Source organism: Bos mutus, chromosome 7, assembly GCF_027580195.1.
Source record: "Bos mutus isolate GX-2022 chromosome 7, NWIPB_WYAK_1.1, whole genome shotgun sequence".
NCBI classification, from domain to species: domain Eukaryota; kingdom Metazoa; phylum Chordata; class Mammalia; order Artiodactyla; family Bovidae; genus Bos; species Bos mutus.
Window position 1 is genome coordinate 82,517,433 of NC_091623.1, and position 17,681 is coordinate 82,535,113.

The 17,681-nt window shown below is 44.1% G+C and overlaps 1 protein-coding gene across 1 annotated transcript; it reads left to right on the forward strand.

The window, feature by feature from the left end:
- The first annotated feature begins 498 nt into the window (after nt 1–498).
- Nucleotides 499–15,839, forward strand: PGBD2 (piggyBac transposable element derived 2). Its single transcript, XM_005892756.3, has 3 exons — nt 499–782; nt 4,951–5,014; nt 7,849–15,839. The coding sequence occupies exons 2-3, from the start codon at nt 4,998–5,000 to the stop codon at nt 9,611–9,613; spliced, it is 1,782 nt and encodes a 593-aa protein (XP_005892818.2). The 5' UTR covers nt 499–782; nt 4,951–4,997; the 3' UTR covers nt 9,614–15,839.
- The last annotated feature ends 1,842 nt before the right edge of the window (nt 15,840–17,681 follow it).

A 17,681-nucleotide genomic window follows, 5' to 3' on the forward strand; every position in this document is an offset into this window, starting at 1 on the left:
AACTTAACTGAGCACCCTGATTTATATCTGGTGATCCTACCTGCAATACACAGGACAGACCCCCACGACAAAGAATTATCCAAACTAAAAAGTCCAAGGTGTAAAGTTGAGCAGGTTATGCAAGTTACTGGGCCAAGCCTCGGAATTTCTGATTAGGTATTTCTGGGATGGGGCCCCAGAATATGCATTTTTATCATGTTCCCAAGCGAAGCTGTTGTTGAATTATATTGGAGAACCACCCACCTAGAGAGAAAAAAAGGTTTCGTCCCTTCGTAAGTAATAGAGAGGAAAGTGCCTAGGCTAGCAAGTAGAGGAACCGGGGGAGTGGAGGGTGCAAGAGAGGCCTTGGAGAAGTGCAAGAGGTGCAAGGGGTGCAAGAGTATATTTCACTTCCCTGGCCCCGGCTTCAGAGGCACTTCCGGGTTTCCCCTAGGCACAGCGGAAGCCCCAAAGTCTCGTTGGTTGCTGGGATCGGGGGCGTGTCCTAAGCAGGGTGTGTCCTGGGCGGGGAGCGGAAGGCGGGCCGAAGGCGAGTGGAGCGCTCTCTTGCCGGACGTTGCGCTGCCGCGACGGCCGACGCAAGCAGCGCCGAGGCGCTCTAGGCTCCGCGCTACTAGTGGTATCTGGCACGAACCACGAGGCTCCAGTCTGTTCATCGCAGGTCGAGGTCGCCCCGCTTGCACCGCCGACTATACCCCTCTTGGATGTGGGAGCGGCGGACCGTAGCGATGTTTTTTCTCAACGGTGCCCCAGGCGTTGGGCCTCGATGCCGCGGGCGCACGGTGAGTAGGTGTGACTGGTACAGGCACAACGGACCTCGGGGCTTCGAGTTAACAGAGCCGTTTGAGGGGGTCCCCCTGCGGGGAGGAAGGCGGGGCCGGCACCGGGGCGGGGTTAACTGGGGCGGAGCGAGCGTGGGGCTAGGCCGGGCTGGGGCGGGAAAGACTGCTGTGGGCGGAGCTTGGGCTCGGGCGGGCTGACGCTGGGGGCGGAGCGGGTGGACATCTGTGGGCGGGGTCGGCGGGATCGGGCGGGCTTAGAGGCCTTGCCCTTTAGGAGAGAAGGGGTTCTGCGTGGGGATACGCTGTGTGAAGGGCGCTTTTGGCATTTCCACAGTTTCTGCCTGCTTCTGGGATCTCTGAGGTTGCATAGCATCTTTGTTTTCCTCTCTTCCCCTTTTTTGTTTAGCATTGAGATGCGTACGAGAAGGAGAGCCACCATATCTCACAAAGGCCATTCTTGAGCCGTTTTGCATCTGGCTTGACTTTGAGGCATTTACGTTTATAAAATGTCTTACTAAACAATGTTTTTTCTAAGTAACTTTAAAAAATGAGGCCGCGGCTGGCTCGCTGGCTCGCTGGCTTGCTCGGCGGCGCTCTGAGGTGTGTGGGGCATCGAGTCCCCCGGCCCGGTGAGGCGCGGCGCGGCGCGGCGGGATGCGGCGGTTAAAAAAAAAAATAAAAATAAAAATAAAAAATGAGAAAAGTTTGAAAACTAATACAAAGAATCCCTACATTCAAGTCACCTGGGTTCCCCAAATGTTAACATCTTACTTAAGAGAGCAGTTAGCGAAACCAGGACACCAAAGGTCTACAGGCCTTGTTCAGAATTTTTCGCTCTTCTCAGCCATTTCCTTTTTGTGGTATAGGATCCAAGTCAGGATTTAGTTCCATTTAGTTGTCCTGTCTCATTGGAAAATTTAATATTTTAAGCACTAGAGGTCCCCTCACCTCTAAGATCCCTCAGAATGGCCCTAGGAACATCAGATCTCAAATCTAAGAGCCTTTTCTTCCTGGGTGCCAGAGTCAGTTGAAAATGTCCAGCTGAGCCTCTGGGAATGTCCAACTGAGAATGTCCAGCTGAGCCACAGCTTTGCACACCTGTGCCTTGACACATCTGGCCCTTGACTGCTCAGCATTTCCTGGTTTTTCTATCTCTCAGGTCAACCTCCTGCCCTTATATCTCTTAGACATCTCTGAAGATGCCTTTTCCAGCTTCTCTTTCATTTCAGGCTTCCTCCCTGGGTATCACCTGTGGCTTCAGGGATTCTTGTGGATTTGGGGCTTCCACAAATCCTCAGAAAACGGACTCACTTATGACTTTATCCCAGGCCATTTCTCAGACCTAGAGGGACTGTGGCCTTTCAGTACCTTTCTGGGTTATCTCAAAAGCACTTCCATCCCAATATGTGCAAGACACAGGTCCAAATCACCCACGTCTCATGCCATACTTGTGCTCCTGGCCTCTGTGAATGGCACCACCCTACTCTAGCCACTAAACCTTAACTCTGGGAGGCCTCCCTGATCAGCCCTCTCCCTCCCCCTCAATCATCCAAACTTGTTGGTTTACTTTTTGAGTCCTACTTGGGCTGGCCCACTTTTTGCCATAAGCACCACCATCCTGATGATCGCTCTTATCTCCTTACGTCTGCTTTGGTGCCCTCACTCAGTTGTCTATACCACAGTCAGAATAAACTTATTAAAATGTAAAGCCAAATGTGTCATGCTCTGCCTATAACCTTCTTTGATTTCCCTTTGCTTTACGTTAAAGATAAGTCTCTTTAAACAGTGCCTTCAAGACATGGAATAGTTGATCCAGTCTCTTCGTATACCCTCTCCCTTGGGTTCTCTACCCTGTCATAATTGTCTTTGCTTTCCCGCGTATTTGCTGTTTCTTCTGCTTGGGATGCTGTTCTCTGCCTCCTCGGGGAATTTGTACTCTTTTGGAGGGTCTGTTTCCTGCTGCTGCTACTGCTGCTAAGTTGCTTCAGTCGTGTCCAACTCTGTGCGACCCAATGGACGGCAGCCCATCAGGCTCCCCCGTCCCTGGGATTCTCCAGGCAAGAACACTGGAGCGAGTTGCCATTTGCTTCTCCAGTGCGTGAAAGTGAAAGTGAAGTCACTCAGTTGTGCCCGACTCTTAGCGACCCCATGGACTGCAGCCTACCAAGCTCCTCCGTCCATGGGATTTTCCAGGCAAGAGTACTGGAGTGGGGTGCCATTGCCTTCTCCATCTCTTTCCTAGGGGAGGTCTAATTATCCTTTCCTTAGAAGTTCTGTGACTTTCCTGACTAGATCTAACTAAGTCCTGTTTTGGAGATCTTAATCTCGCCTACCTCTGCTTTTTGGTAGCCTTGTTAGAGTAGTGATTTTATACATGCCTAGGTGTCTAGTAGGCACTTCTGATGTTTGCTAAAGGAGTGAAGAAATTAAGGGCTGCTTTATATGGCTGCCCAACAACCTCTTTCTGGAAATCATTCCCGTTGGGAATTTGCTTAGCCTGCAGAGGCACTGTTTACTCTTGTCCAGTTCCTCTGGTGGTTCTGTCAAGAAGGGCAAGAAGGATGGAAGGGCCATGCAGTAGGGTATGGAGGGACTGAGGAGCACGGCCAGAGGACCACTGAAAGAGAAAAATGGCTTTTCCTACCCTTTCTGCCTAGCTATCCCTTCTGTTCTTGAGTCCACTGTATCAGTTGGCTCTCCATTGCTAGACATTTCGTATGCAAAGTTTTAGAGAATCTTTAGGAATGCATTTTTGTTAGGGTGAATTAAGTATTGAGTTCCTTAGTACTTTACTAAATAGCTGTCTTAAAGCCAAAAAGTTAAGATGAAAATGAAAGCCTGCTATAGAATTAGGAGAATGCCCTGCAGTATGGCCATTTGCTCTACAGCAGAAGTTGTTCAGTTCAGAAGGTATTTACTGTGTGCCTGTTACATGCCAGGGGCTGTGTTGGCTTCTAAGGATCAGTCAGTTCAGTCACTGAGTCATGTCCGACTCTTTGTGACCCCATGGACTGCAGCACACCAGGCTTCCCTGTCCTTCACCATCTCCCAAAGCTTGCTCAAACTTATGTCCATTGAGTCGGTGATGCCATCCAACCATCTTGTCCTTTATTGTCCCCTTCTCCTCCTGCCTTCAATCTTTCTCAGCATCAGGGTCTTTTCCAATGAGACAGTTCTTCATATCAGATGGCCAAAGTAATGAAGCTTCAGCTTCAGCATCAGTCCTTCCAGTGAGAATATTCAGGGTTGATTTCCCTTTAGGATTGACTGGTTTGATCTCCTTGCAGTCCAAGGGACTCTCAAGAGTCTTCTCCAACACTACAGTTCAAAAACAACCTACTACAGATTTGTTGGAAGTTTGATATAGTTAAAATTGTCCATCCTCCTTTGAGTTTCTGTGTTTTCTAAAAGAAAGGTTTCCCCATGCTGTAGTCATTAATATACTTCAAAAGTTTTAAAGTTGTGTTTTTGTTTTGTTTTGTTGCAATTAGTGCTTAATACATCTAGGACTTCACTGTCTAAAAAGTAGCCATGGTCCACATGTGACTGTGTAAATTAGAATTACTAAAAATTAAATAAATTCAAAAATTCAGTGTCCCAGTCACACTAGCCATATATCCAGTGCTTAATCTTCACAGATGTCTCATGCCTACTATATTGGATAGCACTGATGCAAAATATTTCTATCACTGTGGCAAGTTCTATTGGCAGCACTGATGTAGGACTGTAGTTTTCAACCAAGGCAGATTTTACCTCCAGTCCTTCCCACCAGGGAACGCTTGGTGATGTCTAGAAACCCTTTTGTTTTTCACAACCAGTGGGACAGTTGTTCTGTACATACCCATACAGTGGTATGTAGTAAATGGAGGCCTGGGATGCTGTTAAACATCACACAATACATAGGAGAGCCCCCCACAACAAACAATGCCAATAGTTCTGACTATTGGAAACCCTGTCCCAGAATGTATTTTGTTGTGAGGTGTGAGATGAAGGAGCTTCTTCTTTTCTTCTCTGACTAGCCAGTCAACTACACATCATTTTCTGTGTGTACTTGATCCATTTCCCTCTGGTTGGTAGTGAATCTGAAGATTTTTTTTCCCTCAAATGATAGAGAAGGTCCTATTGTCTTGCATATGATTTCTTAAAACTGACTTCCATTTTCTTACAGATTCTTAGACTCTGCAAGTAAAGATAACCTGGTGTTCCCAGTATATCATGGCTTCATCTTCAAGGTAGGAGTAATGTTTGATGAAAGGCTTTATGCAAGTACAGTTGACTCTTCAACACATGGGGACTAGGGTTGCTCACCTCTGTGCATTCACAAATCTGTGTGTAACTTTATAATGGAGCCCTCTGCACTGCTGGCTCCAACTGAGGATCGTGTAGTACTCTAGTACATATTTACTGAAAAAGAATCCATGTATAAGTGAACTCACATAGTTCAGTTCAGTCGCTCAGTCGTGTCCGACTCTTTGCGACCCCATGGACTGCAGCATGCCAGGCCTCCTGTCCATCACCAACTCCCGGAACTTGCTCAAATTCATGTCCATCGAGTCAGTGATGCCATCCAACCATCTCATCCTCTGTCATCCCCTTCTCCTCCTGCTTTCAATCTTTCCCAGCATCAGGGTCTTTTCCAGTGAGTCAGTTCTTCGCATCAGGTGGCCAAAGTACTGGAACTTCAGCTTCAGCATCAGTCCTTCCAGTGAATATTCAGGACTGAATTCCTCTGGGATGGACTGGTTTGATCTTCTTGTAGTCCAAGACTCTCAAGAGTCTTCTCTCAGTTTACATAGTTCAAACCTATGTTATTCAAGGCTAACTGTATTCACCCCTTTGCTTTCGAAAGGCCAAGTTTTCAACGTTTTCAGCTCTCAGTCCTGCCAGCCACCCTAAGCACTTGTTGTCTATGAAGCACCAAGGAGGGAGAGGAGAAAGGAAGATAGGAGAAAAGGCAAGGCAGACAGGGGAGTGTGTGGGGTGCTATGGATGCAGCTGTGTAGCTCTAGTTCCACACTTGATCTAAAGATGTGATTTGCTTTCCCCATCCTTCAAGACACAAGAGGGTTCTGTGTGGGGCTGCCTCAGTTCCTGTAGGCTTTCTCAATACAGGGGTGTGAACAGCCAGGCAGAGAAGGTGTTTGAGGGCCTGTGGGTGCACAACAGCTTGAGTGGTGAGATTAGCCAAGACCGTGGGTGGGCAGGTCTGAATCTGCTGCTATAGACCATGGGTGGCTGGAGGAGGCATGAAAAGGGCTGATGCTCTTTGAGAACATGTCTTCCTTTGAGGTCTGTGGAAAGGCAGAGCTTCAGGTTTCCTCTCCCTTTCTGGCTGGCGCAGAGAGCTTGAGGTGTACCTCATCTCCCCAGAGGTCAGATGTCTTGTGCCCTAGCCTCTAGTATGGGGGCTGGTGGAGCCAATGCCCTGAAAGTGAAGTTGGAGTGAGTCTCTAATGCAGCCTAAACTCCAAAACTACAGGGCAGACCTGCAGAGAAATAGCCTTCATGGTAAAGTCTGTATCCTCCCTCTGGTGTGTGGCTTTTCTCATGCAGTGGCCAGGAAATAGCACATCAGCGTGCCCACCTTCTCAAGTCCAGTCTATTCTCATAGCCACAGTGATGTATTGACCACTCACTGTCCTGCTCCATGCCCCTTAGGGACTTCCTCTGATAACCTGGAAGTCCTCATCAGGACTCTGGAACCCTTTGGAGCCTTGGCCCTGGACCTAGCTACCTCTGCTCTACTCTTCTCCCCTCACTATGGTCTGCAGTGTCACTAACCTCCTTGCTCTTCATAGATCTCAAGGCCCTTCAGCCACAGGGCCTTGTGCCTGTACCTGCAGTTCTCTCCATCTGGGATACCCTGCAAGGCTGCAGGCTCACTCCTTCACCTTGCCAGTCTGTCTGCCCTGTAAGCCTTCCCTCATCATCTGTCTAAAGTAGCACCCCCAGCCCTATTCCTTTGCTGTATTCTCTGTCCCTTATTCAGGATGGCCCGCATCACTACCTGATGCCATCCTGTATAGCTACTTGCTTGTTGATATGTCATTTGTTTCCTTCATTTGGAAACAAGTGCTATGCAGGTTGGGGAGCGGAGTGTGCCCACTGCAGTCCCTGAGCAGCACTAAATACAAACATCTCTTGTATTTGGTTCCCACATGGACAGGCAGAATTAGAATAACAGGGGTTTCCATGTTTCCAAATCCATTTGGCAGGCAGTATGGAGAAGGCAATGGCACCCCACTCCAGTACTCTTGCCTGGAAAATCCCATGGATGGAGGAGCCTGGTAGGCTGCAGTCCATGGGGTCGCAAAGAGTTGGACACGACTGAGCGACTTCACTTTCACTTTTCACTTTCATGCATTGGAGAAGGAAATGGCAACCCACTCCAGTGTTCTTGCCTGGAGAATCCCAGGGACGGGGGAGCCTGGTGGGCTGCCGTCTATGGGGTCACACAGAGTCGGACATGACTGAAGTGACATAGCAGCAGCAGCAGCAGCATGCAGTAGGATAGCAGATGTTGAGGGAGCCATGTGAAAATCTGTCTGAATCTGGCTAGGTCTTGAATTTGGGTAATGAGAGTTCAGGTAGGGAGAATGAGAATTTGGAAAGTGAGGAAACATATTTGTCAAGTGAGTAAGAACAAGGGAAGAGAGAGGTAAGGCAGAAGCACAAAAGCAGGGCTGCTCAGGTCACTGAGTCAAGAGACATCAGTGGAGGTCACTTCAGCAGCCCAACCTTCCCATTGGCAGTTACTATTAACCAGGTGATGACAGTGGCATCTGGACTCATCACTAGAGAGAATCCTCTATTCAAAGACTTGAAGAAGGAAAGGAAGTATGGAATACCTCTTTAGAATGCCTCCCTTTATTAAAACACAGATTAGAAGAGTACTCTGTGTTTGTCTGGAACTTTGACTTATCTGGCACATTGCCTGGTGCTGTTGGATCTGAGATACTGTTACAGCGGGAGTGCCCCCTTCTTGGGCAGTGGTTTGGTGGAGTTTTCTGCTGAAGCACTAGCTTTCCTGCATGGCCTCTCTTCATTCTGTTTCCTGTCATTGCAGCGGCCTCTTTACTGGGAAAAGTACCAGCTCAAAGCTGAAGTCTGTGAAGTTACTTGAGGTTCTGAATGCTCTGGAAGAGGAGGAATCTGGCCACAGTAGGGAGGAGATCTTCATTGCACCGCCCAAAAATGCTGCAGGGGACTTCACTGATGAAGACTCAGGTGATGAAGATGGTCAGCGAGGAACCCACGTGCCCGGTAATGTGCTGCATGCTTTTGTGGTCCCTGAGGACTCTGGCACCCGGGAGGAGGAGGAGGAGGAGCTGCAGCTGCAGCCAGCCATGAAGAAGCAGAAGGCAGTAGTGGAACCTCAACGTGTTTGGACCAAAAGAGATATCCGCCCAGACTTCAGCAGTTGGACAGCAACAGATCCTCATATGGAAGATCTCAAAAGCCAGGAACTGAGTCCTGTAGGTCTCTTTGAACTGTTTTTTGATGAAGGAACGATTAATTTTATTGTTAATGAAACCAATCGTTATGCTAGGCAGAAAAATGTCAACCTGGGTCTCACAGCCCAGGAATTGAAGTGTGTCTTGGGCATTTTGATTTTAAGTGGGTATATCTCTTATCCAAGGAGAAGGATGTTTTGGGAAACATCTCCTGACTCACATCACCATCTTGTGGCTGATGCAATTCGAAGGGACAGATTTGAACTGATCTTCTCATACCTACATTTTGCAGATAACAATGAGCTTGATGAAAGTGATAGGTTTGCCAAGGTCAGGCCTCTCATCGTACGCATGAACTACAATTTCCAGAAACATGCACCCTTGGAAGAGTTCTATAGCTTTGGCGAATCCATGTGTGAATATTTTGGATACCGGGGGTCTAAGCAGCTGCCTGCGGGGAAGCCTGTGCGGTTGGGCTACAAGATCTGGTGTGGGACGACCAGCAGGGGCTATCTGGTATGGTTCGAGCCCTCCCAGGGCACACTGTTCACTAAGCCAGACAGGGGCCTGGACCTGGGAGGCAGTATGGTGGTGAAATTTGTGGACGCACTTCAGACTCGTGGCTGTCTGCCATACCACATATTTTTTGACAAGGTTTTTACAAGTGTCAAATTGATGTCCATTTTAAGGAAGAAAGGAGTGAAGGCCACAGGAACTGTTCGTGAGTACAGAACTGAGCGTTGTCCCCTTAAAGATCCCAAAGAACTGAAGAAAATGAAGAGGGGTTCGTTTGATTACAAAGTTGACGAGAGTGAGGAGATCATTGTGTGTCGCTGGCACGATAGCAGTGTGGTCAACATCTGCTCCAATGCTGTGGGCATAGAACCAGTGGGGCTGACGAGCCATCACTCAGGAGCAAACAAGATGCAGACCCAGGTTCATCAGCCATCCCTGCTGAGACTGTACCAGGAGAAGGTGGGGGGTGTCGGCCGTATGGACCAGAACATCGCCAAGTACAAGGTGAAGATCCGGGGTATGAAGTGGTACTCGAGTTTCATTGGTTATGTTATTGATGCAGCTCTTAACAATGCTTGGCAGCTGCATAGGATATGCTGCCATGATGCCCAGGTGGACCTCCTGGCCTTCCGAAGATATGTGGCCTGTGTGTACTTAGAGAGCAATGCAGACACATCATCCCAAGGGAGGAGAAGCAGGCGGCTGGAAACTGAGAGCCGCTTCGACATGATTGGGCACTGGATCATCCACCAGGACAAGAGGACCCGGTGTGCCCTGTGCCACTCACAGACCAACACCCGCTGTGAGAAGTGCCAGAAGGGCGTCCATGCCAAGTGCTTCAGGGCATACCACATCCGGTAATGCCTGATGGGCAGAGGGAGCCCTCGGGATATGTGGTTTGCAATGAGATGTTTACAGCTAATTACATAGAGCATTTGGGGCACTTGTGGTGGTGTTGACAAGAGACCTGAGTCCTTGATTTGGTTTTGTATTTTTCCCCATTTTCATCACCGTTACCTTTTAATTATCTTCTATTATGCCTACATGTAATATACATTAATATTTACATTAGTAATCATAAATTTTTGTAAAGATATATTTTATACAACTATTTATTTCAACTTATGGGCCCTTTTTATTCAAATAAAATTCTTCCTTTGGGGTATAGCTGTCTGGTAAGGACAACTGAATGTAACCAAAACCTTATAGAAACTTGTGAACAGTAAAAAGATTTTATAGTATATGCTATCAGTTATACTAATCTGATATAGGCAATATTGTATCAATATGATGAAGGATATCTTAATCATATTTATTTCATTTTATCTAATGCTAGCAAACTTTCCAGGGATAGATAATCTGCCATTATTTACCCAGCTGACTAGATGTATAGAGTTTGTATTTTCTTGATAAAAAATATTTTCCTAATACATGTATATCCATATGGAATCCATTTTTATAAATAGTGTGGAGGGAATTTTTTCACCCAAAAGGATGGTCAGCATCATTTATTAAAGATTAAATATATTTCCCCAATGATTTAAATTCTTCCTTTAAAAATTCCTGAACTTTGGGGGAAAGTATTAAAACAAAGAAAAAAGTTTATGTTGGAAAGCCTAGTGGAATATAATCCAGAAGAATATAAGAAATGCATATAAAAATTTGGACTTAATAAAAAACCTAAGAGAGCATGTTGAGTATTTTTATTTGGGAAAGAACTTGCTACAATAGCACAAATAAAAAGAGTATATCAATATATTTGACCATATACAACTAAAACATCCATTAGCAAAGGAAAACACGAGGAAATTAAAAAGATATGTTTCACATTATTCCATTTGTAGTAGTATCTTCAGTGCAAAAAGATCTTATAAACACATAGGTGGCAAGAATAAAATGTGCTCTTATATATAAAAGAGCAAATGGAAGATGAACAGTGAAGATACATAAGTGATGGACAGGGAAGCCTGGTGTGCTGCAGTCCATGGGGTCGTAAAGAGTCGGACACAACTGAGCAACTGAACTGAACTGAGATATCCTTTTTTAAAAAAACTAATTTATTTGTACCTAATTCCTGTTGGTATGGGTGTAGAAAGGTGACAGGCTCATGCAGTACCTGAGGAAGTATGAATCTGCAGCCTTTCTGAAGGTGATCTAACAGGTCCATCCAAACCTTAAAAATTGTTCATACCCATAGAAAAGCAAATGTCTGGTCCCTTGTGATGTAAATAAAAGGGAGAAAAGGGACAGATCCTTCTTTTAGTAGAATCCCAACGAATAAATGGAGAAGGGAGGATGGAAATAAAATACTGCTATTTGGCAAATGTCACAGCAGTAATTTTTCAGCCAATAACTATCCGTAGATGCTAACCTTAGGGGCAAGAATTTCCTTAGGGGCAAGATTTCCAGAGGGAATAAACAGTAACCACTTAGTGGGAAAATCAGGCACACCACCACAACCAAACAAAGTTAATACTACCAGTGTTGAGATATAGATGTCCTGTGCTACCCACCTCACCTCAGGTATGGTAGGTACACTTTGATATTCCTGCCCAGAAGATACAACCTGAATTCTAAATCATGAGAAAACACAAGATAGACCCAAATTGAGGGACATTTCACAGAACAGTTGGCTAATAGCTTTTGAAAGTGTTGAGGCTGTAAAAGAAAATGAAAAGGCGGATCTGTCCAAGATTAGATGAAACCAATGAAGTATAACAAATACAGTGTGTGATACTGGCCAGGTTCCACAAAAAAAGGTTTAGTGGGATAACTGATGAAACTTGAATAAGGTCTGAAGTCACACCATTTTATAAATATTCATTTCCTGCCTTTGACAATTGTACTATGGTTATGCAGGATGTCAACATCTGGGGAAGACAGGTAATAGAAGCTAGCTATCTAGTACCACTGGAACTTTTGTGGGTTTGACATGCTTTCAAAGTGGATGTTAAAAAATGTTTAAGCCTTTGGCACATCTTTAGGAATCTAGCCTGGACACTTAAAACATTTGTCTTAAGAAGTTTGTTGATCAGATTTTACTTTTCAGTTTTTGTCTCTTGCATCATGATGATCCTGAGATTTTAGCATTTACTTATCAGGTATTTTTTACCTAACTAATCATCCAACTGAATTAATTGAATGGTTGTGAGAACAGTTTGTAAAGCTTCCAGAAGCTACAGAATGGCCAACTGTGACTTCTGTGGTGGCTCAGATAGGAAAGAATCTGCCTGCGATGTAGGAAACCCAGCTTCAATCCCTGAGTCAGGAAGCTCCTCTGGAGCAGGGAATGGCTACCCGCTCCAGTATTCTTGCCTGGAGAATTCCATGGGCCGAGGAACATGGCAGGCTATAGTCCCTGGGGTTGCAGAGTCACACACAACTAAGTGACTAACACTTGCTTAAGAGCTAAAGGAAAAATTCCCACTGAGACTGATGGATAGTCTCAAGTTGTAATTGATGTAGGAACATGTGCAGACTATTCCAGGCCACTGAATGATGCCAGAACTAATACAGTAGAATCTGTGTAGACAATACCAAGTATCACACTGGCAGTCAAGGCCAGATGACATTCCTTGTTGGCATATTCCCAAAAGAATTTAGGGTACAAAATGAAACTATGGTTGGTCACCATTCCCACAAGCAGGGAAGCACTTGAACAGAGTGTCTGCCTTGTGTACTCTAGCAGAACCATTCACAAATCTTTTAACTGGAAAGGATATGAAAGTTGTCCTGGTTATTCTGAATGACATTTCAAAATCCTTCCAGTTGTTAAGAAGCTGGACAAAATTAAACAAAAAAACAGTATACCAGACTGTGGAAACATGTATAACATTGAAGTTCTTCTAATGAACAATGAAAACGACTTTGTCTTAAGGCTTCATTGATTACCAGACAATTATGTCTTTATAAAATGACAAATGTAAAACACATAAAATTTCTGTCTTCACTGTTTTGAAGTATATATAGTTCAGTAGTGTTAAATATGTTCACGTTGTTGTGCAAAAGATCTGTAGAACTGAAACTCTGTATCAGTTGAACAACTCATCTTCCCTCTTCCCTCAGCCTACAACCCAGAAGTCTCCCAGTCTTTGTCGTGGACCTCAGTTTGCGTGCTGGGACCTGCCTTCAGCATGGAGTCAGGCTGTACAGTTTCCCCTCAGCCTTCACTTCCAGCTTGTGTTGAGCCTCCTTGTTAACCAGAAGTGAGTGCTTAGAGCTTCTCAGGTATTCCTGAGTAAGCACAAATCTCTGACAGTGTACATAGTCCTATGAAAGCACACGGCCTTCAAGAATCCCAGGACTGTGTGAAAGCTTTTCACGGTCTGCTATAGATATCTCATTCCCCAAGTTTTCTTTTTAAGCCTTTTGGTTAACCAATTTTTGCCCAAATAGTATGTATTGCCTTTGGCGGTCACGATGTTCCAACAGTTGCCTTTGATTGTTTTTTTTTCAAAATGCCTGTGGGGCCTATTTGTACTGGATGAGTGCTGAGTCAGATCAAATATAGATGGTTTTGCTAGTGAGGATCTTCCAGGGAATCAGCAAACAGAGTACATGATAATTCTCTGGGGATTGGTCTTTGAAGGAGATCCAGTCTTGACTTGCCACTCCAGTTATTGCCCTGCTCCTGTTTTTTCCATTTCAGGCTGTTGTTTTTCAATAGCTAAACAGGAGAGGGAACAATAAGAATAGATGAGTTAAAAGCCCATAAAACTCACTGATTTAGTAAGTTTCAGCCATTTTTCTCAAGAAAATCCTCACCAGATTGCTGAAAGCCTTTGTTTAATTTTCAGAAGTCTGAAAAAAGTTGATTCTAGAAAAATGTCCAGTGTTTTCATTGCTTTTATGGGTATGAAATTTATTTTCAGAAGTCCTTACTCTGGCATTTTTACTAACATTAGTTTTGAAAAGTTGTTTCTGCTGCATAGACAAGTTTTTCTTTCTGTCCTCTGAAGATACCTGTTCATTGTCTGCTGGCTTGCATTGTTTTGTTTTGTTTTTTGGTAAGTCTCTTGTAATTCTTATTCTCTTGGTTCTGTACATAATGTGTCTTTTTCTCCCCAGGTGCTTTAAGACTGTCTGTCTCTTTATCATTGATTTTTAGCAATTTTATTATGCTGTTCTTTGTAGTTTTCTTCCTATTTCTTCCCATTGCTTGGGAATATTTGAGCTTCTTGGGTATGTCAGTTCAATTTTCATCAAATGTTTTGTTTAAATATCTTAATACTCTTCAGAACTGTCCTTTGTGAATGTTAATACTCTTCAGAACTGTTCTTGAATGATAGAAGAACTATCCTTGTGAGAGGTTGTTGCTGAGCCACGAAAAGGCACTGGGATTCTTGGCCCCCCAAAGGAGAAGAATTCAATCCAGGGCCAGAGATGAGGCTTGATCGCTCAGAGCTTTTGTGTAATAAAGTTTTATTAAAGTATAAAGGAGATAGAGAAAGCTTCTGACATAGATATCAGAAGAGGGCAGAAAGAATACCTCCCTGCTAGTTTTTAGCTGGATGTGATACAGTTACTAGCAGTCTGTTAATGAAAGAAGGAATGTCTTAAAACTCAGAGAATGGCACCAGGCCCCTCATCCATAAGATGTATTTTGGGATAATCTTGGCACCAGACAAGTCATTCCGGGCCATAAAATGATTGACTTGAATCTTGTAGAAAGGCAGATTACCATACAAATAGTTTTACTTACATAGATTAGAGAAACAATGTCTGAGTATAACATACTGGTTTGTCAAGTCGATTCTGAGCCATTAGGTGGAACCAACTTAAAGACAGAGGCTGGGGTAAATGCTTAGTACATTAACATGCTGCTGCTGCTGCTAAGTCGCTTCAGTCGTGTCCGACTCTGTGCAACCCCACAGACAGCAGCCCACCAGGCTCCGCCGTCCCTGGGATTCTCCAGGCAAGAACACTGGAGTGGGTTGCCATTTCCTTCTCCAATGCATGAAAGTGAAAAGTGAAAGTGAAGTCACTCAGTCATGTCTGACTCAGCGACCCCATGGACTGCAGCCTACCAGGCTCCTCTGCCCATGGGATTTTCCAGGCAAGAGTACTGGAGTGGGGTGCCATTGCCTTCTCTGAGTACATTAACATAGCTTAAGACAAACATTTCCATAAGAAAAATGCATTGGTTAACTCAAGGTTTGAGAATAGTTAAGTTCAAGTGGAACCAGGTGTCATTATGGCGACACAGTATTTTAAGAGAAACCTCTTTTTAAATTTATATAGAGAAGGGGCGGTGGGGGTTGGGGGAATGTATCACTAGTTTGTTTCCTCCTGCCGCTTAAAAGAGAGAAAAAAATGTCTGACACTTGCAGCCTATTTCCTCCATTTGGAGACCCCTGGCCTTCCTGCCTGTTACCCTCTCACTTATTTCTTGAATGATAGAATAACTGTCCTTGTTTCTTAAATGACAAATGAGGGGTGTAGGTGTGCAGTGAATCAAAGGGAAAAATAAGTTGTTTTTCCCTGTGTACATGGGTGGTCTCTGGGGTTGTAGATGTAACAGTGGCAGCACGAGAGTAAGGGCTCAGCACTTGGGAGGAGTACTTATAGGGGCTGGGGAGGGTAAGTTATAAAAAGAATAAGTTAAACAAACCTTGAAATCAAAAACTATGTGTAGTGAAATTCAGAAGTGAATTTCGGGAAGGCAGTGATTTCACAGGAGAAATGACGCTCTCCTTCAAGGTGTAGGTAGAGACAGTGATGTGTTGGTAAATTAGCTCTCAAAAAAAATAAAAAGCCTTAGTTTATAGTCTTTTTCAGCTGCCATGGTCTGAATACCTCCACCACGCTATCAATGGTTTAACAACCAACTTGCAGAAGTATTTAAGATTTAACAATTAGCTCTTGTGAGTCGGTGTGAACCAGCTCCAGAACACTGGTAGTGGAATATATGGCACAAACAGTAAGGTTTAGAAAAAACAAGCCACCTAACCCAGCACTCAGCAGGCATTTCACCCAGACCCTTGGAAGGGTGACAGCCATAGATCAGAAGACACAGAAAAGGAAACATTCATCAAATAAGATGTCAGTGAAAGAAAATATGTGCTCCACAGCCCTTTTGAGTGCTTCTTTATTCTTTAGAAGCTGGAGGCCGTCTTGGGGATGTTAGTGGATGAAGCAGGACACGGAAGAAAGTGCAGATTGCATGAAGAAAAGTCAGGTCTGTGTTTCCAGGGACAAGCAACCTGGAAAGAAGGTGAGTGGAAGTGAGGTAGCAAGGAAGTTCTAGAGAATAGTTCTAGAAAATGAAGTCTTGTGTTAACTTTTATTTCCTTGCCTCATAGTTTAGCCTTGATTGATTTCATCTGAAAAATTATGGGAAGGAAAACCAGAGTGTGTGGTTTTGTAAATTTTTGCAAAACTTTTCTATCTTGTTAATATAAACATTTTACTTCTGGCTCCATTTATTAGGTATGTTCAGACATGTGGTAATATTTGAATGTGTGGAAGATGGCAATTTTTTTATTGATATTAAACTGCTAGCTGGTTTGGTGAACACAGAAACCTGGGAGTAAGAGACTATTCTTGCCTGGATTACCTCAAGAATGTAACATTCTTACACAATACCTAGGTCACCCCAAGAGCATAACAGCTTTGATCTTAGTGAGCATGGTCCAGAAATCATCCGGGAGTGTCAGGTACTTCAGTAAACCCTCATGGGGATGAACAGAGTTGACAGTGCAGAAAACTGCATGTAACAGTCTACATTTGCGCTCATCCTTAGTGGATGATTGTGCAGAACCAACTGTGACAGCAACTTGGTAGCTCTGTCACTGTAACTGAGTGGTGTCGGTTTGCACTCTTGTTGCTGGTGTCATATGAATTAAATCTGAGAAATTCTAGTGTCAAATCTTTGGAATAAAGTCATCTAGTGTTACCTTAACTTAGAGAAAATATATCCTCAACCTCCCTACTTTCCTCCTTTTCAGTCTCTCTCTTTCTCTGTTTCCCTCACTCTGAATCTTTGACATTCCTTCTAGCTTTAATTCTTTGGTTCAAATTCTTTCTCATGTTGATGGGTTTGGTTTCCTCATCTAAAATTTGTGTCATTGCATCTCTAGCATTTATGAAATCTTCAAAATTAAGGATTCTGTAAGAAAAACTGGGGAGAAAGCATAATGGTCACTCACAGAAAGGTCCTGAGACGGTTGCTGAGAAAAGTCCTGTCCTCGGGGACATAGGGTGCTGTTTATGCTCTTTTCCTGAGATGATTCTGCAATTGGTTCACCACTGGGCAGCTCTAACTGCAGAATTCTGGAATCATTCAGGGTTGGAACACGATATATATATATAGCATTAGAAATTTAGCTCTTAGCATTTATATTGTTAAGTGAAAACAGAGGGGCAGGGAGGCTGGTTAAATCACAATAAAAATGGCAAATGAGGTGGAATCTAGATCATTCATGGAAGGAAATAGATTCAAATAAAGGAACTGAAATCATGCTAGATCAATTATTTAGAATTTAAGAATGACTTTACTATATTCAGTGATGCAGCTTGGTCTGATAGTGAGGATGCTGTTCATCTAATTGTTAATTTCAGAGGAAGAGGGCAATAAAGGACCAGTGACGATTTCAGTCTTCTACAAAGACTAATTTTTGTTTCAGTGAGGTTTAAGTTTATGTTAGAGACTCTCCCCTCTGAAGAAATTCCAGTCTAAAAAGAGAAAAGTTGGTTTCCCATTCTGCCTTACCCTCACTCTGTCGCAGGTCTTTTCTTAGTCATTTTTATCTTTTGAAGTATCTCATTTCTCTGCACTAGATAACTTTATCTTCTCTTTTAAGACATATCCAGAGGTTTCCCTGGTGGCTCACATGGTAAAGCATCTGCCTGCCATGCAGGAGACCTGGGTTCAATCCCTGGGTCAGGAAGATCCCCTGGAGAAGGGAACAGCAACCCACTGCAGTATTCT